At 37.0% G+C, this 25,783-nt stretch overlaps 2 protein-coding genes across 4 annotated transcripts; one reads left to right on the top strand and one right to left on the bottom strand.

Moving 5' to 3' along the window:
• Nucleotides 1-37: 37 nt before the first annotated feature.
• LOC143356190 (small lysine-rich protein 1) lies at nucleotides 38-1,697 on the bottom strand. Of its 3 annotated transcripts, none has more exons than XM_076791686.1 (2): nucleotides 993-1,697; nucleotides 38-338 (listed from the first exon to the last, which is right to left on the bottom strand). In XM_076791686.1, exon 2 carries the CDS (start codon nucleotides 311-313, stop codon nucleotides 41-43), a length of 273 nt encoding a protein of 90 aa, XP_076647801.1. In that variant the 5' UTR covers nucleotides 314-338; nucleotides 993-1,697; the 3' UTR covers nucleotides 38-40. The 3 variants fall into 3 exon arrangements, with proteins under 3 accessions (XP_076647801.1, XP_076647807.1, XP_076647792.1); XM_076791692.1 differs by having other exon boundaries at nucleotides 38-331; XM_076791677.1 differs by lacking the exon at nucleotides 993-1,697 and adding an exon at nucleotides 861-943.
• Nucleotides 1,698-3,390: 1,693 nt separating this feature from the next.
• On the top strand, nucleotides 3,391-25,553 carry Hydr2 (abhydrolase domain-containing protein 2). Its single transcript, XM_076791800.1, has 8 exons — nucleotides 3,391-3,831; nucleotides 16,733-16,905; nucleotides 17,665-17,832; nucleotides 19,390-19,576; nucleotides 20,368-20,566; nucleotides 20,722-20,872; nucleotides 21,704-21,904; nucleotides 21,999-25,553. The coding sequence occupies exons 1-7, from the start codon at nucleotides 3,677-3,679 to the stop codon at nucleotides 21,871-21,873; spliced, it is 1,203 nt and encodes a 400-aa protein (XP_076647915.1). The 5' UTR covers nucleotides 3,391-3,676; the 3' UTR covers nucleotides 21,874-21,904; nucleotides 21,999-25,553.
• Nucleotides 25,554-25,783: the final 230 nt, after the last annotated feature.

Below are 25,783 nucleotides of genomic sequence, written 5' to 3'. Positions count from 1 at the left end.
CCTCGTTGTGTCAGCAAGTCAGTTACATTAGCAATTGCATTTACTTCCTTCCTTTCTTTTTCTTCTTCTTCTGGGCTTCTGGCCAAGGAAATCCTCTACACTTCAGAACATCCATTATATTATGGCAAGTGTAGTACGCATTCTTCATAGCCTCGTCGTTAAAAATATCCATACTGAATTTTGCTCTTCCTCCGCTTTTTCTTGACTTTTTCGCTCCCTTGCTCTTACCACCGTCATTGTTTTTACCGTTTTTACCATTTTTTCCATTTTTACCATTGGCTTTGGAACCTTTCTTTTTATTCTTTCCTCGCATACCGCTTTACTTAAATGTCTGAAACCTTATTCCAACTTGATTTGTGAAAGAAGATTAATCGCTTTATACGTTCAACTTGTTTACGACTGACTTATATAGAATGAAAAAAATGAAATTTCTTGTGCCGATGCGCTTGTACTTAAATGGTTGCTACCATTGATGGCGGAATCGATAATGGTTGCCACAATTGTAAGTTATATCAATAATTTCAATTTCTTTCTCATGACAAGGCGGGAATTTAAATGCGCGGATTACGATTTTTTGTACACCGTATATTCAAAAGTTTCGCGATTGTCTTATCTAAAAATCGTTACGAAATTACTAATGAACTTCGTTAAATTTTATATAATTTTATTTCCACTGTACTAGTGAATATACTTTGCCAATAATAGCACTAAATATCTCATCGATATTAATAAGAACTATACTTGCATATTTAGTTAATATTAATACAGTTATTAATAGATTTAAATAATTAGATTATTAAATATAATGTTACTAAGCTGTGATAAATATATATTATTAACGGAATTTAGTAGCAATTTACCAAATATTGTTTAATGATAATATAGTAATTTATATTTTGTGTATCACAGTGTTATTAAAAATTGTAACACAGTCGACATACTTTCGAGCAACCGTGTACACGACAGTAGATGTTATGACACGGTATACTTACGTTGAAATTGAATTAAAGTTCGAAGTCCCGGTTTCACTGTAAACCCTTCCATTATTAGGGCGTAATACAATTACGATAAACCAGGAAACTGTCGTTGTCGATCGCGACGATCAACCTTTATCGATTTCACCGGAAGTGCCGTGTTAGAGACGGAAACGCGAGTTCGTAATATTTTTGCGGCGAATGAAAACATTTTGAGCAACGTTGAACAACGTAAAGTATAGAAGAAACATTGATAGCGATACGCACGAGCGATGACCTCTTGGATGTTGCTCCATAAAATTAACAATCGAAACGTTTAGTATCGATCCGAGGAAAGAAATTGCGTTTTGCCGACGAGTTATCGATTGCGAGAGAAAAATTTAACGATTCAGACTCGAACAACGCCCTCGGACATTCCTCGAAATGTTTGGCTCCAAATTGTAGGTCATCGACATGATGATGCTACCAACACATATATCATGTTTCTTTTCGTGAAGTATCCGCAGGCTTAAAAACACTTTACCGTGCCAAATTTTGAAATGTTCCACGTGTACTTCGTTAATTTATTACTTTCATCCAATTCGACGTGGTAAATAGTAATATAAGCAAGGGAAAAGGACTACAGGATTAAAAAGATTACTTTTTTCTTTTCTTGACAGTTTCAATCATGACCTTAAGATACGAACTTTAATTCACCCGACCATGACATGATTCTACAGAAAATTCGCCGTTTTTAAATTACGCAGGCCAGTTACCTTATTTATCTTACAGATAAGACTTAACAGATTCACAATAATCTCATTCAGAATACATATATACATATATATCTCCAGTTGGATGTTTTCTCGCGAATACTTTAAAGGGAACGCCCAACTTTTGCAATTAAGACCGTAAATTTTTATATTAAAAAATATATAAAGATGCAGGCAGTTGCAGAAAAATAAAATGCAACGAATAAAATAAAATTACATTTTTAAAAACTTTTGTTTTTTGAAGTTTCTACAGAAAATTTCCGCTGAACGACAACAGTAAAAATGATAAAATCTGATACACTTGAAACATGGCTATCTCAAGTGATTTAACACTTGAACTATCAGGAGGGCAAAACTGTGCCATTTCAGATGTTCAGTTATACAATTGTTAAAGACATAAACGTACTTATTATTAATTTACTTGGCGGTAAATATTTGTTGAAAATTATAGATACGATTAGTGATTCGAATATTTCTAAAACACGGAAAAAATGCATTGTTAAGCAAAAATTATAAGGCAGTTTAAGTAAGATGACAAACATGTCTGTAATGATTGGGGACGATCGAACACTTCTTTAAACCTTGTGTACCCTAGTAGCCACTTTCAAGTTCTATTTGAATTTGTATCAATTTTGTTCTCAACAACTTCGTATCATTTTGAATGTTTCATTTAAAATGTGCTTCAAAAGACATTTTACTAATTATATTCAAATAACTGAATACATTATATATTGCTCATCTAACCATAAGTCAAAGCAAAATGACAACTCTCAAATATAATACGCACTTTAATTGTCAATTTAAAAATGCCAATAATTCATACTCGGAGTCAATAATAATTCATATAGGAGTACAAAAGGTCAAAAATTCCGATATAATATATTTTAACCCTGTATCTGGAACAAGAACAAATATTTGTTTTATTTGTTCGTCATTTTTAGCTGCTCCAAAATTATGTTTATTTTGTTTATGCTCTTTGCAGTGGAAGCAGATAATATTTATTTTACTCCAACTCCATGCAATTTTCCTCCAACTCCTTGAAAATTTTGAGTTTGCTCTTGTACCTTACATTTTACACACAATTTTTATTTTGGCCCTGATCTCTACAATTTAAGCAAACAATTTTTACTTTAATCCTGCTCTGTACACTGCCCCTGCCTCTTGCAATACAAGCAAACCATTTTTATTTTGCTCCCGCCACTTAAAGTTTCCGTAAGTATTTTTTTATTTCGCCGAAAGACCAACTCTATCGTCAAATATTCGATTCAATCAACTATCAGGATCGCAGCAAAACCATTGACTTTGACCGTTCGGCATTACCACCAGGATGCCCACATGTCAGCTCCCGATTCTCTTGAGACGATTAGAATTGACAGTGCCGAAGGAGAGGGTAACGAAAGGCTTGTGCAGTAAATTGCGGTGTATTCCAGTGTATTCGGAAAACTGGTAAGTGCGAGTGCCGCGTGTTCATGGCCCGTATTCGAGTCTCGGCTGTTATCGGGTCACCTGTATCCCAAACGAGGAAGAACAAGATTGTCTAAAATCTCGCTTCTGATCGTGCACGTCTTTTCCCCCCATCAGCCTCTCTCTATATCTCTGTCTCTGTCGCCCCATGACTCTCTCTCTTTCTGGCTGTTGGTATTGAAATTTCGAACGGTGCGGACAGATGGAGGTTCCGCGAACGTAACTATTGATAGGCACGCGCAAATCGACCGTCAAGAAGTGCCGGTAAAACACACGCGAAACAGTCGCGCACAGTCTTCGTCACGAGTGGATCGTCGGCAAGCCACGGCGACAAGTAAACCGGACCTTTTTCGCGATCCTCGGGTACACATTGGACCAGTTCTTCGGCTTTGTTCCTCGATTTTCTAACGTCTACCATCGTAGACCCGTGACAACCGAAAGACAACGTTATTTTACTGCGGACCAGTCGACCAACAACTGGGAAATATGTCCACGGCACTGCTCGCCGTATTCGCCGTGATTCTGTGCATCCTGTTCAGAATACTGAACGTAAACAGTTCACCGCAACGGCCACTGATCCTTTGCAAGGACCAAACCTTCCTCACGACCATCCTCAAAATCGCACCGGTCATCGCCGAGCCGTAAGTTTGACAAACATCATTCTATCCCGTCATGAAATCCCGGTCGGCTGCGTCAAGTCATCGCGAATTCCGAGACTTCAAGATCGCATCGAGCCATGAAAAGTGAGGTTAAGTCACACCTGGGACGCCAGAAATTTCCCATGTAGATGCAACGATGCTTCTCGCTGCATCAGCGCCGGAGATCCTGATTTATCTTAGTGCTAGGTGTGTTTAGGTAAAGGGTCTCGGGGTTTTGTTTCGCGGATCAATAACAGAGAGAATTCGCGAAACGCGCTGAAACGTTTACCAGGTAAAAGGCGTACCTCCGACGATGGTCCGGCACCGGTGTGATCTAGTTTTCATTAATAGGCGATGACCCCCGTGTCAATCTTTCTAATTATGTCATTAGAAAGCCCTTGAACGTGTCAACTCGAATGACAATCGGATCCTTTAAATTCGCAATAATCGTGCATATTAAAATTAATTTTTTAGCTGTATAATGTTCATTCCTTACAACAATCGGTTCCAAGTAATATTATAAATAGCCGTGCGAAAATAGGTTTTCTCGATCAGTCTATGGTGGAACTTAATTAGTCATTCTAATCGTCGATCCACGTTTGGCGGTCATGTGACCGCCACAAATTTCCTCGTGCGTTTTGTCGAGTGAATTTTAAAAGCTATCATGCATTTGTTGTTTCAAAGTTGCAAACCGGCGAATTATAATACGATTACCGATTCAAGGAAATGGTCGCGGTCGACATCAAATATAGTGATCGATGTTCTGTCATTTCGGGGATAGCATAATAATTTCCTCCGATTAGCTGTGACCTCACCGGACAACCACTTTGGTTATGCTGCATCATGGCTATCGGCAGATGACTAATACGCTATCTTCTAATGCAACGAACCATTTACCGATACGAGTTTTTTTTTTAACGGTACTTAATTAGAACACACCGTGGCGGCACACTAGTTTTAGATAATACCAACAATGCCCGCTGCAATTATCTTCGAGTAAAATTGTCGAGGGGGGCTTAGGAAGTAATGCGTTGTTAAATAACTTGTATGAAAAAACGTGTTAGGTAAACAAAACTCTTTTTACTGTCCTTTGTAAAAACTGTTAGATGAGAAAAACCGAGCGTCTAGCACAATACGTGTATGTACTGCGTAACAAGACAAAAAGTCTTTTATAAATTCTCGCGTAAACGTTTTGTTGAACTTAATTGTAATATTTGTACAGGTGTTTGTTTTTTTTTTCTTTACATAAAATGGTTTTATAGACTCTCCCGAACCGTATTATATCGTTTAACAATATGTAATGAATACATAAATATGTTTCAATAATTATTATAGCGAAGAATGTAACCAAGATACGCTATCTTTCATTGATGCTTTTTAATTTACTCCAAAAGATAACAATGTAGGGCAAAATCTAACGATATTGTGCCAAAGACGTTAGCAGAAATTACAAATCTATTTTTTATGTAAAAAAATGTAAACATGTAAATTAAGTAATTTGTTTCTTTGTAAAGCGGTGGAGCTTGAAAATATAAAAACTGGATGCTCACGAAATTATTCAATTATCTCCTGACGTTGAGTTATCCTCAGAACTTATATCGTCACGTTCGTTCGAAGCATTAATAAAAATTGTTCCGTTACTCAATCAGTTTTTATAACTTTTGGTAAAATGATAAGAGGCTTTATCATTATATTTTCTTGACACGTCGTTAATTCTGCTATAAAATTTTTTTAACAAGCATGCCTTGTTTTTTTCCATGTTCAATTTACGAAACTTAATCGTTTTTGTGATTCTTAGTAAAATGATAAGAGGATTCATTATTTTATTTTCTTGAAATATAGTTAGCTCTGCTGTGAAGTTTTTTTTAATAAATTTTCCCCGTTTTTTCTACTTTTAGTTTACGAATCTTAACTTCGTCTCAAGATGTGTAAATGAGAAAAGAAGAAATTAAAAAATGATAAACGTATTGATATACAGTCAAACCTGTTTTTGTGTGGTCCTTTTCTATGCGAATTTTTTTGTGCGATTTTTTTTTATGCGGTATATGAATGCCAACGGTGTTGGCATTATAACACCCTTGTAATGTTCTCATCACAAGAAGATGCGCGTTTTGGACTACGACGAGTAGTATTGAATTATGCACATTTTGAAAATTTCTCCACGTTTAAAATGAGAAATTAAATTTTTTTTAATGTTTCCATGTGTAATTTTATTTATTTCGTTTGGAAAGCACTTTCTCACTATTTCGTAAATCTTTGACATATTTTCTCAGTGAGACTTTTTTTATGCGGTCCCTCTCCACCGCATAAAAAAATTGTTCCTTAGTATGCTGTAAAATATTATTTGTTATAGCTATTGATGAAGTTTCTGAATATTTCTTTTTGTGCGGTTTCTTTTATGCGGTCCCTGTCTACCGCACAAAAACAGGTTTGACTGTATTCGAAACATTGCGCCCCAGACGACCACACAAACACGTTTTTTTCACAAAAGTACACAGGAGATGTGAGAAGGAGATGTAGAGTATTTTAAAAATAAAATGAAGCTGCCAATTGCAGTGTGTGTCTTCCTAAATCAAACAAAACTTTGAACAGCCCACAGAATTAAAACGCTCTTTCGAGTCTCCATAAGAATCTTCATCGAATCATTTGGAGTCAACTAGAACATAAATTAGTCAAAAAAGAAAAACATGCGATATTAAATTACAAAATGAAACCCACTTGTGTCGAGGATTCGATCAATTCCAAAGGCACCATCTATTTGTGCTGCAGTACCGAGATGTCTAAAGATAACGACACTCGAGACCGATAAATGACTAATGAAACGATAACAATTGGACACTTCGCTGCTACAATAATTCTGCAGAATTTATCCGGGATGCGATGACCCGTTTCGGGCCGGGCCTGTTTTAATGCCACGCGAATCGCTATTGAATAATAACGGACGATCATTCAGCTGGTGCATGTCTATAGAAAGACTTCCTGCAGTCTATCGAGTGAACGTGTTTCCTAGCGATCTCGTTGCTTTCGCTTTTACTTCCGCCCGAAGAATGAAATTCCTCCTCGTAATTATTCCTCCTCGTGTCACAACGAAATCGTTCGGCAGTTCTTCCTCGCCAACGTTATCATTTCGGAAACAGCAGCCGCATCACGATCTTCGATCGTTCTTTTGTACAAAATGTCTGCCGAGCAGAACGGAAATCAATCACTGCCGGGCATGCATTGTTTCTCCCGCAATTATGCAATGTCGAATCAAGCTTTATCGTCACGATTTTCTTTTATCGTGGTCGGTTCATTCTACTTCGCTCGAAAGTCGTTTAACAACAATTGCAAACACTACTTACACTGTAAACTGAAATCGGTTTCTTTCTCAAACCAATATATGAATAATGAAGTAGTGTAGGGTAAGGGACCCAATTACTGTGTCTATATTAGTTATACTTATTTTTAAAGCATAATTAATATTAAAACGAGATATTAAATTTTTTCATTAAAATCAGTTAATATGTTACGCGTCTCTTTTCTAATATTCATTATGCTTTAAAAATAAGAATAATTAATATAGGCACAGTAAATGCTACCCCCACAGTAATTGGGTCCCTCACCCTATGTACATTCATTTGTAAAAGTTCCTTCGATTTTTCTCATTCGGTGCTGCTAATCCTGATTATTAGACTGCGAAACTTTATGTATAATGAATATTTCATTCTGCATTAAATTCATGATAGACTCAGCTAAGCATTATTTAACACTACCAACGCCGGACACAGATTGACCGGTCCCAGATTATGTCCAACAAAATAAAACTTTTTTCGAGTTTTGCAATATCTGTTGGGTGATTCTTGTACACTTTGTCATTCTAAAATCAAATCCGAAAGCAGAATTGCTCTATCACGCAACGTTTTCGAAAAATATTGGTTTTTGTAAAAATGCATGATTTTGATAAAAAATGACGTGTTGCGCATAAACTAAACACGCGAGAAAATTTAAGTATGAGTCAAGAGATAGCGGGGACTCTCCTCTACATATCCATATAGCCAATTATATTTTTATGTACTTCCTAATAGTTGTAAATGGTTGTTAAAGTTTGAAAATGTGCCGACGCGGGTACTTTGTACGCTCTATTTTTGTATTTATGTGAAAAATCGTTTATCTAGCAGAAATTTACTATACAGGAATGCATTCTACAGACATTTCTAGTAAGGAAACCATTCACGAAAAGTATTTGGTTCCCTTAGTTTACGAGAAGGTTAAGGAAATATTCATTGAGAGCTTGTGCGCGACGCGTTCGCGCCAGGCGGCCATTGCAGCCTTTTCACGACTCGCCAGGGCCGTCGCTATACGTAGTCGACGTTGGTACCACACAAGTATGTCTTTGCTTCCTATGCTTAATTGCATACATTTTTTGTCTCTTTGTTTGTTTCCGCCTTGCTTGACGCTTGTTCCTGGTATCCCGTTTTTCAATAATAAGTGTCCAACAGTAATCAGCAAGCATCGCACATAAGTCTTTTCCTTTGTAACGTTTTTCATTGGTAAAATATCTTGATGAAAGATTAATGCTGGAATTGTATTCCTTGTTTTGATTTTAAAATAATTTCGTCATAAATATGACAAAAACAGTCCGGCTGATTTATACCCTTCCGCGACATTTTATCGATTTAATATGGAGCAATCTATGTCTTAATTCTGTACTTAAATCAATACAAATGGTCGCATTTACATCGTATTTGCACTTATTTTAATCGGAAGAATCTCGAATGTCCATTGGCATTGCAATTATAAAGATAAGACAACAATTACTGAAAATAAAATTTTCCAGTCAACGCATTGCTACGGTCAATTTTCTTTATTAAGCATTTCCACAATGAAATGTGAATATAACTCGTATTTTTATAATTTTGTGTAATGATTGGCACCCAAAAACACAAAAAAAAAATGTATGTAATTAAGCATAGTAAGCAGACATACTTGAGTGGTACCAACGTCGACTACGCATAGCGACAGCCCTGACGAGTCTTGAAAAGGCTGCAATGGCCGTCTGGCGCGAACGCGTCGCGCACTAGCTGTCAATGAGTATTTTCTTAATCTTCTCGTATACTAAGGGAACCAAATACTTCTCGTGAATGGTTTCTTTACCAGAAATGTCTGTAGAATGCATTCCTGTATAGCAAAATCCTGCTAGATAAAGGATTTTTCACATAAATACAAAAATGGAGCGTATAAAGTACCCGCGTCGGCACATTTTCAAACTTAGCAACCATTTACAACTATTAGGAAGTACATAAAAATATAATTGGCTACATGGATATGTAGAGGAGAGTCCCCTCTATCTCTTGACTCAAACTTGAACTTTCTCGCGTGTTTAGTTTTTGCGTAACACGTCATTTTTTATCAAAATCATGCATTTTTACAAAAACCAATATTTTTCGAAAACGTTGCGTGATAGAGCAATTCTGCTTTCGGATTTGATTTTAGAATGACAAAGTGTATAAGAATCACCCAACAGGTATTGCAAAACAAGTTTGGTGTTGGACAGTGTCATTTACTTAAAAATTGTTGAAATTGCGAACATACGCCACAATAAAAGTAGCAGAATGTATAGATAAACTTAGTCTTGTCATTTTTATAAAACAACCAATGTTCGTCACTTTTTGTGCTCGGTAGGTTTAGCGTTAAACTAAATATTCGGAATAAAACCTATAAAATTTCATTCGCAAGGATGAATAAAATAAAGAAGTAAAATAAAACGTGAAGAATTTGTTACTTCTGTGTTGAATAAATGTAAGAATTATTACTGTAAAATAACATTTCAGTTTGTTGGTTTGCAGATTGATAGTGTTCCCATATTTCGTGAACTATCCGAAAAAAATGGTGCTCGCATTTTAATAGCGTTCGGTTTTCTTAACGTTTCTTACGTCACTTAAAAAAGTGATTTTATTTAGTCTTCGACAATCCGTTTCCTATCCGTGGAAAAAATACTACGCTTTGCAAACAACGAGCGGCATGCGAGCCATTATCAGAACGCAGTAGGAAGAAGGAAAACAAGCTGAATGTCCACTTGTGATCGATTACGGCCTGGCCATGACTGTTGCTCGCTATAGCGTTATTAAAAGTAGACGCGATTTTTGCATCGAACGTAAAACTGGCTGAGGAAGCTTTACGGAGCCTGATAAGAACGGGATTTGCTAATTTAAGATTGATCTGTGAGATTTTTGTCAATTTCACACTAAATTGAAGTTATATAGGGTAAGGGATCCAATTACTGTTGGAGTACCAATTACTGTGCCAGATTAATTATACTTATTTTTAAAGCATAATGAATATTAAAAAGTAGATATATATGGCATATATACGCGTATATATTAACTGATTTTAATGAAAAAAATGTAATAGCTCTTCAATATTCATTAATATTTAAGCACTTTAATATTCGTTATCCTTTAAAAATAAGTATAATTCATATAGGCACAGTAATTGGGACCCTTATACAGAGCGCGAATTATACTGAACAAATAGATTGACAATTCGCGAGCACCGACAAATTTCACCTTCTTCGAGCAACGAGGCGAGCACGCCAGCGAATTTCACTCGATCCATAACATTGTAAAATATATTATTCATGGTGCTAGCCCGACTTTACCACCGGGCTTCTCCGATGAGCGTGTAGTTCCGCTTTGTTGCCTTGAGCAAAATGAAAAATAGTGCTCCTGTAACATCACATATTTCTACGAAAATAGATCTTGCGTTCAAGCAGTAGACATTATTTCAAGTCGTAAAGAATGCAACCAAAAATGCACACGAAACATTCCATTAACCATTGATTTCTCATTAGTGCAAATCTTTATGTGGAATAAATATTCTCTGCATGAATTGCAAGAGGCAGGAGTCAAATAAATATTACATTCATTCCTTAATGATTTTACAGAAACTTTCTATTGCTCATAGATTTATCGTCGATAAAACTGTGGATCTTGATAAAAAATTAATTTACTGTAGCCAAATAGACGTTTCATTTATCTTTTAATAATTTTAAAGAAGTTTTCTATTGCTCGTAGATTTATCATCAATAAAACTGTGGATCTTCATGCAAAATAAAAATTCTTTGCGTCAGTTGTAAGAGAGTAATCATCTTCAATCGTTTTACTCCTTTTTTTCTGTCTTAAATGGCATCTATTTTCCGTCGTAAATGCATAAAATTCATAATTTAGTTATTAACGATGCTTCAACGTTCATATAATAAACTCCTATCTTTGATTATTTTTGCAATACAATCTTGCGAAACCTCGTTTTATGTAACTATGTATTTACTTTCTGTGCTTCGAACTATTTCAATTGCATGTCCCGTTTCGCACACTTTCCCGGATCGAATATTCTTGTACAGTCAACTAGTATCCATTTCTGCTGCTTAATCAAGTTGCGACTTCGTGACAACGTTCGGGAGCGTCTTAATTAAGTGGAAGGATGGAACGGGAAAATCGGACGCGCACGTACGGAGTAATTTAGCGGTGGCAGTAAAGAAATGAGTTTTGTGAAAAATTCAGGCCGAGTATCGACCGCGTATCGATGCGCCAGCGAAACTAGCGGTAATATAAAATTCGAATGTCACGAACTTTCCCGGGCTTTCGATCAAAGGGGATAGCAGTAAAATCGGGGGAGAGACAAAGCTTTAGAACAGAAACCAGAGCACGAGAGCGTTGCGAAATTCGAAAACATGCAGCGTGCTGTGATTATTTCCGGTAACAGTAAACTGCGATTGATTAGGATGCAGGAACGTGGAATTTGTCGCGATATTTGCAAAGAGCAAGCATTCCCAGAGCACGTGGCAAATTTTCTAACGATGTGGCACAAGAGAACAATTTTCCGACTGATAAATCGGTTGTTATGCAATTGCGATCAACGTTGCTACGGTGCATCTTCCTTTCGTGAAATAAAACAGATTTCTAACAGGATGATTTGCCAAACCTGTTGCAAAGTTTGGCGAAGATATTGCGGTGCTTTATCTACCGGAAATATCGTATTGATAGCTGTCTGAATCACTATGCCGCGCGAAGAAGAAGCTTCGAAATTCTGGAATAAATTGTAGGTTTCAAAGGAGTTGTTGGGTTGAATTTACGATTAAAATATTGACGTTCCTGCTTGAAAATTTAGTCAAATAAATACTCAGTTGCGAATTACAGATTTCTAGAAGCTGTTGAATAATCGCCAGACTGTGAATCTTTAAGAAAAATATAAAGTTTCTGCATACATTGCAAGAAATTGAAATTACGTAGAAAGCTGTTCGTTTTTAATTATTTTAACGACTTGGTAATAATCAGACTGTGGATTTTCACATTATGCATGACCTATAAGTACGTAAAATTTAAAACAAGAGAGAGATTAAAATGAAATTAATTGAAATTATTTTAAAAAAAAAGATGTTTTATTTGACACTTGTTTTTTTGCAATTGACAGAAAAAATTGTTATTTTGTATAAATCTCTGCAGGCTAATAATGGCACAGCAATGTGTATTCTGAAATTCTTCTCATGCTTTTACTGTTTTGAAATTCATTCGCATTTCAGTCAAAAATGCAGAAAATTTGCAATCTAATAGCGCGTTAATCGTATCGAGATGATTCTTTTTAAAATTCATCGTAAATTTTGTCGAAAATTGTATAAAAGGCTCCTTAGATGAAGGTTAAACAAAATCATCTCATCACCATTAATAAGTTCCCAGATGCCATCTGCTAACGACTTAGATAAAAACATCCTGTGGCATACTTCCATTCCACCTGCTTGGGAAGTTCTAGTAAAATTTGAGTAAAAATCATGCGAAACTCAGCCCAATTCCGATTCTGTAATAGAATATTTTGCAACGCGATTCCTCGCCATGAGTCGGAAGACCGGAAGTCCTCGACATCGCGAGACTGAGTCCAAATTCGACCTTCGATTGCTCTCAACACACTGTACGTCATTTGTAACATATTCTGCCGAGAGAAATTGGCTGAAACTCATTTTGAACCCGTTTTTCTGTCCAGTTAGTCGTTCCCCTATACTTTATACACGTTTCACTTGTGGAACAAGAAAACCCATGATTAGGACGCATAAAATAAGCAGAACAGTGGCATATTTGCAGAGAAAACTCGTAAATCAAGCGGACTCTATTAAAATATGAATTAAACCAGTTCGAAAACAGAGGAGTCGTTTACGAGCGGTTCGGTTCGCTTCTTCGGAGCAGAAACTATCACTTGGGCGAAAAAATTATGACCGAATTCCTCTACTTTGTGTTTTGCAAAATATTATTGCTCGTCGAGCATTGGGAAAATTATTTTGCTGTAATATACATAATGTACGTATCTTTACCAATCAAACTTGAAAACCGTTTGACAATGAAATATTTTAAGCAAGATCTGTTCGATCTCGAGCATAGTGCACAGAGTCATCATTAATTCATAAAGATGGCTTAAAATTTTTGTATTGTATGGTACAATGTGCCATGTTTAAGAAATGAATATTTACCGAAATGCTTCAGTTTAGTTTTAATTTAAATAATACTCGGATTCTCTCTCTCTCTCTCTCTCTCTCTCTCTCTCTCTCTCTTAAAATCTGATTATTATCGTACACTGCGCTCGGTACTAAACAACTTTTGCTTGCATCATTCTTTTACAACAGCTTTCAGATACATTTATGAGCTGTAGTTAACCTCTTGTACTATAACATTGAGTCAGACTCGCGATGAAGATTTCGAATACTGATAAAAATTTCAAAATAAAATTCTATTTTGTTGCTGACAATATAAAGGGTGTCCCAAAAATGTTGTACTTCCTTGAAAATGAGCGATTCCTAAGGTCATTTGAAGTAACTTTTTCCTTTGCAAAAATGTTCTTCGCAGCTTCGTTAAGGAGTTATTAATGAAAAACAAGGACCAATCAGGGCGCGGCTACAGCGGACGGATTCCGACTCGACCAATGCCAACGCCACATTCAGCGAGGCGTCTCGCCGAGTCGCAATCCGCCCGCTATAGCCGTCCCCTGATTGGTTCGTGTTTTTCGTTAATAACTCGTGAACGAAGCCGCGGAGAACATTTTCGTAAAGGACAAAGTTATTTCTAATGGCCTCGGGAATCACCCTTTTCAAAGAAGTACTCTTCTTCTTCTTCTTCTACTTCTTCTTCTAAGAAATTATAAAGTATGAACGACGAGGAAGTTCGAATCACTGTAACCATAAAATAAATCGTAGTGCAAAGCAGTATAAGCAATTGCATTGGAGAAATTATTTACTTGTAAAGAAAAGAATTCGACCACTAACTTAGTAACGGTTTGGCTTTTAACAGTTTGCGAAAAATATGTGCCTTCATTTCGGCGCAGTGTTCTGCGGTTGGAAAAATGGAAAAGGTTTTACACGGTCCACGCCCCGAAGAAGTTCGCCTGGGAAAAGTGGAAACGACCGATTTCTCCTTTTGCGCGACAACGCAAAAGTACGTTTCACGCGTGTCTCACTGGGTAATGCCCGGGTGATTCGGATTCCTATGCTCCACTGATCTACTGGCGATTGTTTGCCGGTCTGCAATAATGTGGTTTAATAATCCGTTGCCAACGGTGTTGCTATTCCGCGACGGAACGGACACGGTTAACGACGCAAAAATTATAGAACTTCTGCGAAAGAAGAGACACACTTTCGCGCGGCAAATCCACGTTTCGAGATACGTACAATGGACGACCCTGCACTCCGAAACCAGTCCAGACCTCTAAAAAAGCTAATTGCCGGACTAGGAAGTGTGTCGAGTAATTTGCATGCAACAATCTGTTGCGGTGTTTTCTACACTTGAAGGGATGTCGAGGTTGATTGACTTCGTTCTTACAAGACCGCAAGATTTAATATCTTTTCACTGGATACTAGATTGGGTCTGGTTTACAACTTATGGTCAGTTAATTTTGTGCCCAGTAGGTGACTATGGTTTATGATAGCTGTAATTCATAGCTGGAGATTGCTTAATAAATTTTCCAATAGCAGTGGTAGTTTCGATTGGAAACCTACGAGTCATCTTCAACGGCGTAATTAAATATTTTCTGGGGAGATTTTTCAATTATTGAAAATCGTATTAACCTATTGAAAAATTTAATAATATTTAATGGGACCAAAGTTGTAATTTCTTATCGTTGCTGTGTTAATATTTGTGGTTACTATTAAAAAATATTTTACCTCTAAGTATTCAATGAGACGTCTTTGTGCGTCAATTGTCTTCTGACGTTCAATGATATTTTGAGATTTTTACAATATCAATAATTGTACAATAAAATATTATAGATCCGGTCATGTGACCGTTGATGATGGGTCTAATACTAAATAAACATTAGAAGCTTGAAGTCTTTTTTTTTTAAGTATGCTCCATTCGCTTCAACACACTCCTGCCAATGAGTTTTGCAAAGCCTAAATTCTATTTTTAAAAAATCTTTTGCGTCAATCAGCTCAAAGTTTAAAATGTAGATTTGAACACTGTCTTCGTTTCAGAAGTGTCTATACCACAAAAATAGTTCTAAGTGTTTAAGAATGATTCGTTGGGGATAGGATGGGTGTATAGCGTGCACGTAGCAAAACTCCGTACTTTAATTATTCATAGTCAATCAATACCAACTGCACTGCAAATATTTCTCTTTCCAAAGATGACGGTCATGCAACCTACAAACTGCTTCAAAAGCAAACTTCTCCTATGTTACCGTTTGCATATTACCCCTTCATTCAACGTTGCAAATTTTGATTCATTTCGTTATAGAAGCTAATCAGAAATAGTTTATCTCCATTAATAAAGTGAAACAAATGAGAACGGTCAAGTACCCACTTTGTCTATGTAAACTATAAGCGATAACGTGAGTACACCTTGTTAAATTATTGCATAACGGCAGTAATGAACCGCAATTTCAACTGCGTTTTCATTGAAACATTATTTTTAGAAAAATGAATTGGGCGATTAACTGGCGTAACCGGTTCATTTCAACCTTGTGGAAATATTTTTATAGTATTCCAGGTTATGAATGGATTGTCTCATCTTTAATTGTTTTGACTTGTGATTCAAAGATAAGCAAGAATATCAGTGAAGAATGGCTAAATTTTTGAATAATGAATTTCGAGCCAACTATTATTATCAATGAAGACTAACAATTTGGAGAACTGTGGAAAAATTGTACTATCGTTTCTTGATGGTGAAAACCCTTAAAAGTGTGATAGTGATAATCCATCGTTGATAAGATAATCGTTCTACGTAAATACTAAAGTCAACACTAAATTTTCAGCAATACGGTAATTGTGGTTCATGAGCGCGACTTCGAAAATGTTATAGTGTCTGACGTTATGATTGTCAGGGTCACACAAGGTCAGACATTAAAGACATACCGTTTATAATAGATAAGAATGTACACAACGCGTAGGACATGACTCACACGTCAGGAATACGATGGCATAATGTTTGCCTTGCACATTATAAGCTCGCCCTATGTACGTATACGCATCAAATAGTAACAACACACAGACATACACTAAAACCAATCGTTTTAAACAATCCGAAATATTAATAGTACTCGAAGATGCATTTCCTTACGAATTAACCATGGAACGACAACTCGAGGTTCATAATAACATTATGAAATTTTAATCTGGTTCACAGACGAGGAATTGAATGACGACAATTATAGAGTGAATCATTTTAGCAATTCAGCAGTTTATTCTTATAATTTATTATTGTCTATATATGTATAACATATATATTAACTGATTTAAATTTAAAAAATTTAATATCTCTTTTTTTAATATTCGTTATGCTTTAAAAATAAGCATAATAAATATAGGCACAGTAATTGGGTCCCTTACCCTACTGGTCTCACGATGCAATGAAAAAGAACGTACTACTTACGTATCCTAATTTCCATATTTCAGATACAAACCGACAAGATTATGGGGTTTTAGTGGTCATGTGCAGACCATAATCCACAGTATTATCGGTCGCGTTCGTTGCCCTTGGCCGATTGGCGAACGGGTCTACATTGGACTTCCGGATGATACTACTCTCACCTACGATCTATATCAACCGCTGACCAATGACTATGAAGGTCAGTTCTCTTACCGAAAGGATGATTGAACGCGCATATTGCAATTTGTATAGTTGATGAGTACCACTTATTGCATTGGACGAGTGCAAAAGTTTTAATGAGCTTCCTCAAACAAATAGATTGCATTAAATTGCCCAGAAAGTCGTATCGGCTATAAAATAAATGTTATCAATAAAAATTATTAACAATCTTCCTATTCTAAATCGTAGAAAATATATGTCTATCCACAAATATACTATGAATACTGTAAATAAAATAATCTATAAATATACTAAAATATTTTAAGGATGAGGTCTCTAGAGAATTGTTCTACGGTAAAAAACCTAATCTAGTAATTTTATTTGAGATTATTACTTCAAAAAAAGTTATAGACCTATTTATAGCCATAGGACCGTCGTTAAAGAACCTATTTTAACAAGCTTCTGGTAGCAAAAATGTTAACAATGATTAAAGAAGTATTACATAATTTTAAATTGAAAATATTGCACCTCCTTTCATCAACAACAGCTCCAGAAATGAAATACAAAAAAATTACAACTATTTAAAAGAATTTCATTATTTTTAACCGTCTAGGATCCATCAAAACGGTCGCACTTTCAAAACAGCAAATTGAAGGTAACCTGGCGTCCGTTTGCATGAAATATGTTGACACATATTTCACGATCATTGCGTCCGTTCTTTGATGAATAGACTGAATGATGGTTTCCTTATGCAACCGCGGTATTGAACGTTCTGCAACATAATTTTCTGTTACCGCAGATGATGTTACCATCGCCATTTGTCCCGGTATCTGCAACAGCTCCGAGAGCGTTTACATCAGAACATTTGTGCACTTTGTCCAGTGCCATGGGTATCGATGCGCTGTACTCAATCATGTTGGGGCCCTTCCCAGCGTAAAGGTCACGGCACCACGAATTTTTACGTACGGTAGGTGAACGTCCTGTCTACGGATGATCATTTCTATGTTTAACCTTCGCTGATGTCACTAGCTACTTTCTAGTCCAATTTGCCACGCGGACCCCTCCAGCTACATTAACTCTCATCCGTTCCTCTTTGTCGATTTGACACATTTTCTTGTGTGGTGTCACGGTTCATCTGGCTGATCGGTGTTCTCTAACGATTTTATTATACCCACGAGTTGACCAGCAATTTTATTAAAATCTGTCCGATTTATATTGCTTTATACCAATGACCAGGATTTTATGCGAAATAAATATTGTACAAGTTACTTTCAAGCTGCATAGACATTTATTTCTTTTCTTGGTAATTCTAGTGTTTCGTGTATGGAACTAGACACTGAACAAGAACACAGAACAAGACACTGTCTTGTGTATGGTCTTTTGCCATAAATGCATAAAATCTGCAGTCTAATATTAGCACGGTTGAATTTACTCAGACTTCGTAGAACTTTTGACCTGACAAATAAATTGTTTCAGTCATATAAGATCGATGCAACGATTAATATCATTTATTAAGGGCCCGGGATAGTCACGTGATTTTTTAATTAATAATTTCCATTCGCAGCCTTCAGATACAGACTTAAGATCCGTCTTGGCCTTGATCCGACGGATCTTAAGCCTGTGACTAAACTTGTCATATTTTTTGCTCTGTATTATCGATATTATGAATTCTGACGCTAGAAACGTGCTTCAAGTTTTTGGCTTTATTTCGCAGAGAATCAAGACAAAATATAACTCAATTTGTAGCTGGAGATATTTTCAAGCGCGCGCTACCAGAACTTCGATTTCGTCCAGAAAACTCATCCAATGGCAAAAAATGCTTGGATTCCAGGGCATGCACACCGTCAATTTTTGGCCCACTTCTAACGCTTATATTACCAAATATCTGCATAATCTCGGCAGCTCCTGACCAGCGCGCACTAGATTGAACCTTCCTCTTTCGAATGGGCCCTTTACCAGCGACAAAAGATTCTTATATAAGGACGAAAACTTGAGGCACGTAAAACCATTTTTTGACGGTAATGTAGTCACTCTACCTTGTCGCGAATCTACGAAGATCGGGCCCTTAAAGCAATATATTTTAAGCGATTTGAAATTAAATGTAAAATATTATATATTGCGTGTACCAAAGATGTTTAGAGTGCAAATATTCGCGGACATTTAAAATGCTTTAAATAGTCACAGACATGTAAAATGGATGTAGTAACGAAACTGCTAATGAGAATTGAAAAATTTTGCATTGGTCAACGAAATGAATATTCATGCAGCCTGTAACAACTAAAAAGCGTCCGCCTAAACAATTTTTTTCTGCCTAAGAAGTATTTGTATTTTCAATGGAAGTTGTAAAATTTAGTGTCCACGTTTTCATTAGATCAATTTCACACCACTGCGCCAACTCGACACCGAGGATCAAATTAAGTTTGGATAATGAGGAGGGTCGAGCGAGGGTTAAATATTCAACGGTCTTGTCGCAGCCCGATAGCGGGGATGTGCGTTAATTGAATCTGTAATGAACTTTCTGTAGGGCACACCGAGGACTATCACGTGATGCTGCAGAGCCTGATTGAGAAACACCCGAGCACGAAGATCGTGTGCATCGGGTTCAGCTTGGGCGGCAACCTGGTGACCAAGTATTTAGGCGAACGGGGCTCGAATAAGTTGTCGAACATAATCGGTGGTATATCTATTTGTCAGGGATACAACGCCCTCGAGTAAGTACAATATTCTTCCGCCAGAAATATTCCCCTAAATAATCCCGATCACTCTGTTTGAGGACAAAGACGAAGCTCAGAGCAAGATTTATACGGTCGACATTTTGTTTGGGAGCTGCTGCTGGACTCCCAGCATTCTTGATTTAGCACTGACTATAATAGAACAGTGCTAACATATGAAGAATCAGTGAATATTGTGATGTCCGTTCCACTTTTAACTCATCAAGCACACAGATTTGCTTTTGTTCTCGAGATTGTAAAATCGTTAATTATTCTATGTGAAATTTGGAGCATCACGTATGCTAACAGCGAACGTGTTATGCTCAGGATGTCATTTCAGGATTTTCATTTCATCAGTTTTGTGACTGTTCGATTATCGACACGTTCACAGTTCACTGGCACGTATGTGGGTCATTAGACTGCTGATCTGTGTGCATTTGTCGCGTGCAAATTTATGAAAACCGAAGGACTGTGTTCATTGAAATGAATAACTCTTTAACTCGATTTTTGTGAAAAGAAAATTTCAAATTGACGGGCGGAGTTCTTTTATTCTAATTTCTTTTAACTGAACTGTGATAAAGGGGATTTGCATAGTAATCTGCAGTCATGACGATGTTGCATAGAATAAGCGTGCAATTCTTTGAAAGCTGTTTCTGCTCTCTAAGAACTGCTTTTTTTTCGAGTTTGAACTTAGATGTCTAAACAGTGAACGTGTTAAAGCAATTAAAGAAGACTTAATGTATTCTGCCACTGAAAATCAGAGAAAAATGTATGTTCGGCTTTTTGTGCAGAGGTACGAAGTTCCTACTCAACTGGCAAAACTTCCGACGCTTTTACCTCTACATAATGTCGGAGTCGGTGAAAAGTATTATCCTTAAGCATAAGCACGTATTATTATCCGAGGAAGTTAAGCAGAAGTATAACTTGAACGAACGTGACATCGTTTCCGCGGCGACGCTGCCGGAACTTGACGAAGCGTACACGAGAAAGGTAAAGTTCGCTTGAAAATGACACAGAAAAAGAAAAGAGAACATACGTCTTTATATTTTTCTGTGACATCATCGGCCTGCACCAGAGCGCGCATATTTTATTCAACCCGTCCGGAAAGCGAACACGTAGATTAACTCTGATTGTTTACGCAACAGGTGCACAATTTCAGATCCGTGTCGGAAATGTACAAATGGAGTAGCTCTATTTTTTACCTCGACAACATTACAACACCCATGGTGTTTATCAACGCGTTGGACGACCCCATTGTACCTGAGAAATTGCTGGAGCCTATGAAGGAGCATGCCAGTAAGTGATCATTCAAATTCACTGCAAGAGATCATTATGGTTGTGTCCGATGACCTGACCTTGATGGACCTTGCCGGATGTGGGTCATTGGCGTGGTTCCGTTACCAGAGAAACTTTACAGACCGGTCACGTCGATCATGCTATCCACCTTAGAATACTTTACAATTTTTCTATAATATTTGCATGACAAACACCATTCGTTACAAACCTACAACAAATGGTCATTTATATGGATGTTTTGCAGCTACAATTTTTACATTGTACATCAATACATTGATGCATTGGGTTGTATTAGGCTCCACTATGTTAATAAATGAAAAGAAGTTGTTGAAAATAACCTAACGAATTTATGTTACGACCCAATGCATTAATACAATATGTATATTTTGGAGGTACAATTTTTAAAGTTGAAAATATTGCAAACAAAGTAGAGTTGCAAGTGATTTACGAATCCCTTTAGATTGAACTGTTTAAAGCATGCATTGAAATAATGAAGAATTTTGATATCCGTTCGAATAATCGAGGTTCTATTGAATCGTGAATTAAACAAGTGAATATGATCCAAATTGCATTGTGCTTGGTCGCATTTAAATCAGCAAAATGTCACAAACATGTTAAACATTTCCTAAAGAAATAACTGAAAACAAAAGTTTTCTCACTAAATTAGTATTGTATCACTTCTGGACCCTTCAGGGTTACACATCTTACGGTGGTGGGGATAAATTTTGCACAAATAGCGAGAATTAGCTCGGTAAGAGGGTAGCTTAGAATTAGTAAAAAATGTATCAAATTGATACGATATGGAGATTAACGACGATTCCTTTATTCCAGAAAAACACCCCAACACAATATACATAGAACTGGCTCATGGGGGCCATCTAGGGTTCTACGAAGGTGGCCTGCTCTACCCCAACCCCATAACCTGGTTGGACCGTACTCTGGTGTCTCTCGTGGGCTCCCTGACACTAGCCCACGCGGACAAGTCTCTGAAAGCCTCTTAACCGTATTCACAGTCATTGTCACGCTCACCTTGTAAGTAAATCATTCTCGGCGGGCGGCGCGGCCGGCGCCGCTCATGTTCGTTGACCTAAACGTGACCATAACTCGCGTTCGATTCCGCTTCAAGCCCCCGAAATGCTGGTCCTGTGTACGCGTCGAGCGGAGAAACGATCGTATGAGATCGCCAAAAACCACTAGCTCGGATCCACCGAGGAGTTATTTTTTGTAATCGCGAGATTTAGCGTCGCGATGCGACAATAGAAGTTCAGTTTAAAGAGAGGAAAAGGTGTGCACGGAATTTTTCAACAGAATCGTCGCCGGGCTTCGACCGGAAGTGAACGCCGCGGGACACACTGAAACAGCAGAACAGTGGCATAACGATTTAGATAGGAATTTCTTTCTTCTCAATGTCCTACGCATTGACGCTTTTTTACTCAGGGATCATCGATAGGGCAATTTGATAAGAAAACGTTCGACAAAAAACGAAGCAGGGAACCGGAGAGGTGCAATATCAAAACGAATCCGGACTCTGTTGCCTTGCGACCCTGTCAGAGAAAGTTTGATGGCTTTGCTGATTAAATTTAACTTGCATTTCATTCGTAGAAGTTCCCTTCTTTGCGTTAATACAGCGATTCCAACACTTCTGCAATGCCTCAACTGGTTGTCGTAGCCCTTTGGATTTCGATTTCACCATTGGAGACAAGAAGAAGTTACAAGGAATAGTCATACTGAAGCAGTTAGAACGCCTCTGTGACAGATCTTTGCAATTTTACAGAAAATTCAACATCCACCCTCTGTCTTTCCACAGCCCTCTGTTCCCCTCCGTTTCGAATACAACTCTATCAAATCGTTTATAACTAGACTGCAGATCTTAATGCAAAATACAAATGTTCTGCAACAATTGCAAGAGACAGGAGTCGGATAGACTTTCTTCTTCAACGATGTTAACAAAAAATAGAATATTGATATTCTTCAATTATTATGATTTTTCTACTGTTTCAAATTGCACCCACGAATTTTTGTCATAAATCCATAAAATCCGCTGTCTATTTACAACACACATTGAGACATTCGCAGATCTATCAAATTTGACAAACTGATGCACAAGGGTACAGAGAAGCGATCAGCAAAGTCATCGAGCTTTATCTTACACTTTCGTAGGGAAAGAGTCCCGGTTTCTTTCCGATCACACCTCGTAGTCTATCCGTAGCAGACAACGGAAAACCCCCGTGTAGATTTTTGGTATAGCTCGCGAGCGATTGGTTCTCGGACAAATTTTTGATAAAGGACCACTAGGACCTTAATTAATGCAATTTCATACGTTAGTCGGATATATATTATATTTTTTAATCACGGCGCTGTTCCGCGCGAACGGATTAAAGCGAAACCGTGGGACAAGCGCAGAAGCTTGTCGCGACTCGCGACGAATCGACATCGAAGTCCATTCGATGAAGAAGAAAACTTGTGTTTACATATCCTGTGTTCGACGATACGGGGCTATATAGTAGTACTTAGCATGTTGCGCCGTGACGCGCTACGAACCTCGTTCACACAGGAATTAACATGAAGAGTATATTTTTTCTATGGACGAAAGTTAGCGGGTAGTCCAATTCGATTAGATTCTGGGACGCTGGTCTCTCTCGCATTCTCCTCATTTCCCCGTTGACGAGGTTCACGCTGGTCAGGCGCGATGAAAAAGAAATTATTCTTTTATCGAACATCGACGTTTCATTTCCGGGATCGAGACGATAAAGTATTATCGTATCGCGTGGCGGGTAAAACTTTTTGATTCAATTATTTATGCGACTTCGAGGAGCGATATTTTCACAGGAATAATTCATTTCATACGGAAAAGTATGATTCAATTTTAATATCGAAAGGATGAATTTTCATTAACGTAGATAAGGGAAATCGTTGTAATATTGACAACTTAATTGGAACAAAAAAATATGTGAATCATCGTAGCTCTAGCTCTGTCTGTAATCGTTTACCATGCAAACATTCATCTCCACAAAACAACGTAAGACAATAAATATCATTACATACACACACACCCACACATACACGAACGCGAGATCCACTACCGAAGCATATTTGATTACTTAAGTAACTTTAAGGATCATTTTCTAAATTAATAATTATTTATTCTTAGTGTTACTTCGATGGGTGCAGCTATTAATCGTTAAGTGTCTAATAGCGGTACTTTTATTATAAATATAAATATTTTTTCAAGCTGTCAGTGTATATTCGTACCAATAAAATTGAAAAGAATTTTGTATGCGTGGTATGAAGCAAGTATTCGACGTATACTTAACCGATAAGTGGAATAAATAATTAGATTGTCGGGAATCATCGGGTGGATGATTCGCGCGCGTTCATTGAATTTAGGAACCTTTTTTACAATTCACATGCCGCGTTATCGGCGTTTCGAAGAAAATATCTGCTCAAGATAAATCTCAACAATCTAGGTCCTATCGGAGCATTCCATAAATTTTTGATAACTGCAAAACACAATCGCGTGCGAAAGTTACGAGTCATGTGCAATTTAAAGCATTTATTATTTATACACTGCGCACATGAGTTCTGCACATTGTAGAACAACTTAACACTACTGTTACTTGCCAGTAATTAATTGCTCAAAATGTTGGTAAACATTTTTAGTTTTCCTTTAAATGATAATTTCAGGAGAAATTATTCTTTATACAAAATATTACGATCAAAATCGTAACTATACATATGTTGAAAGAATTATTTGAGGGTTTTTTAAAAACTACAAATATTATGTATTACACAAATATAATAAAAGAGTCAACGATATTTAAAAAAAAATACCTTTATTTTGTTTCAACAAAAAAAAAATACACTGTTTATTGTTATGTAAAAATTACACAACAATTTATCAAGGCGAAGCATTGGAATACGTTTTAGTTATTCTGTATTCAACTTTTGTTATTCTCTTTGCAAAAAAAGATATGTATTCACTTGTATTTCGACATTTACTGTATACATACATGTGGAATTTTATCATTAATTTACCATTATCGTAGCACACAAATTTTCAAATATATGAATATTCACTATTTACTCTTGACATTCAAGGACAACGACTGCCAATAGATAAAGTATTAATGTTTCGTATCCGCGAAGGTCTCGAGCGTTAATTAAGTAGAAGCGTGAAATGTTTCCACTGTGGCGCACGCGAAAATTTATGGAATGATTTGGTACTGTGTAGGTTGATCGAATGATCGAACGAAATCGAGAGACCGCGTTTACACGTACTTACAACGGCGAACAGCCATTTGGTTATGTAAACAGAAGGTGCTTGTAGCAGAAAGTGCCTTAGATTAAGTACTGCCAGTACAGGGATCAAAATTTCCAGAAACGATCTCTACAGACCGTTTCGTATGGAAATCGAGAACATGCCTGTACGCAACAGTTTCCTCTTCGGCAAACCGAGTTTAGAAGATTTCGATCGGTAGGTGTTTTCTATTGAGTCGATCGCGAATATTGTTGATGTGTCACCCGCGTAGCTAAAGCGAGACTCGGTTACGATAATTTATTACCGTTGTTACGAGCGTTTTTATATTTTGTCCGACGAATTCCTATTTGTTACATCCGAGCAGTTGCGTTTCTGTAACAAATAATTTGTCAACACTGGGAAATAAACATTCTTTTTCGCAGAGTTGTACATCTCTCCATGATTGTACAAAAACTATTTGTTCTGTTTTATGTAATTTATTTTCAACAATAAATTTATTTAAAATAACGATCTTATTTTAAATAAATTGTCCGAGCGGATACACCTCGCGCAAGCACGTGGCGCTCTCGCGTGCAGAAGAATGGTTCGAACAAAGAATAATTAAAACAACACACAGGTGTGATGTTATCGTGACTTTCGCTTACGCGGATTAA

This window comes from Halictus rubicundus, chromosome 1 (assembly GCF_050948215.1).
Source record: "Halictus rubicundus isolate RS-2024b chromosome 1, iyHalRubi1_principal, whole genome shotgun sequence".
Taxonomy (NCBI): domain Eukaryota; kingdom Metazoa; phylum Arthropoda; class Insecta; order Hymenoptera; family Halictidae; genus Halictus; species Halictus rubicundus.
Note: the sequence above shows the minus strand (reverse complement) of the source record. Positions and strands in the feature narration are given on the sequence as shown.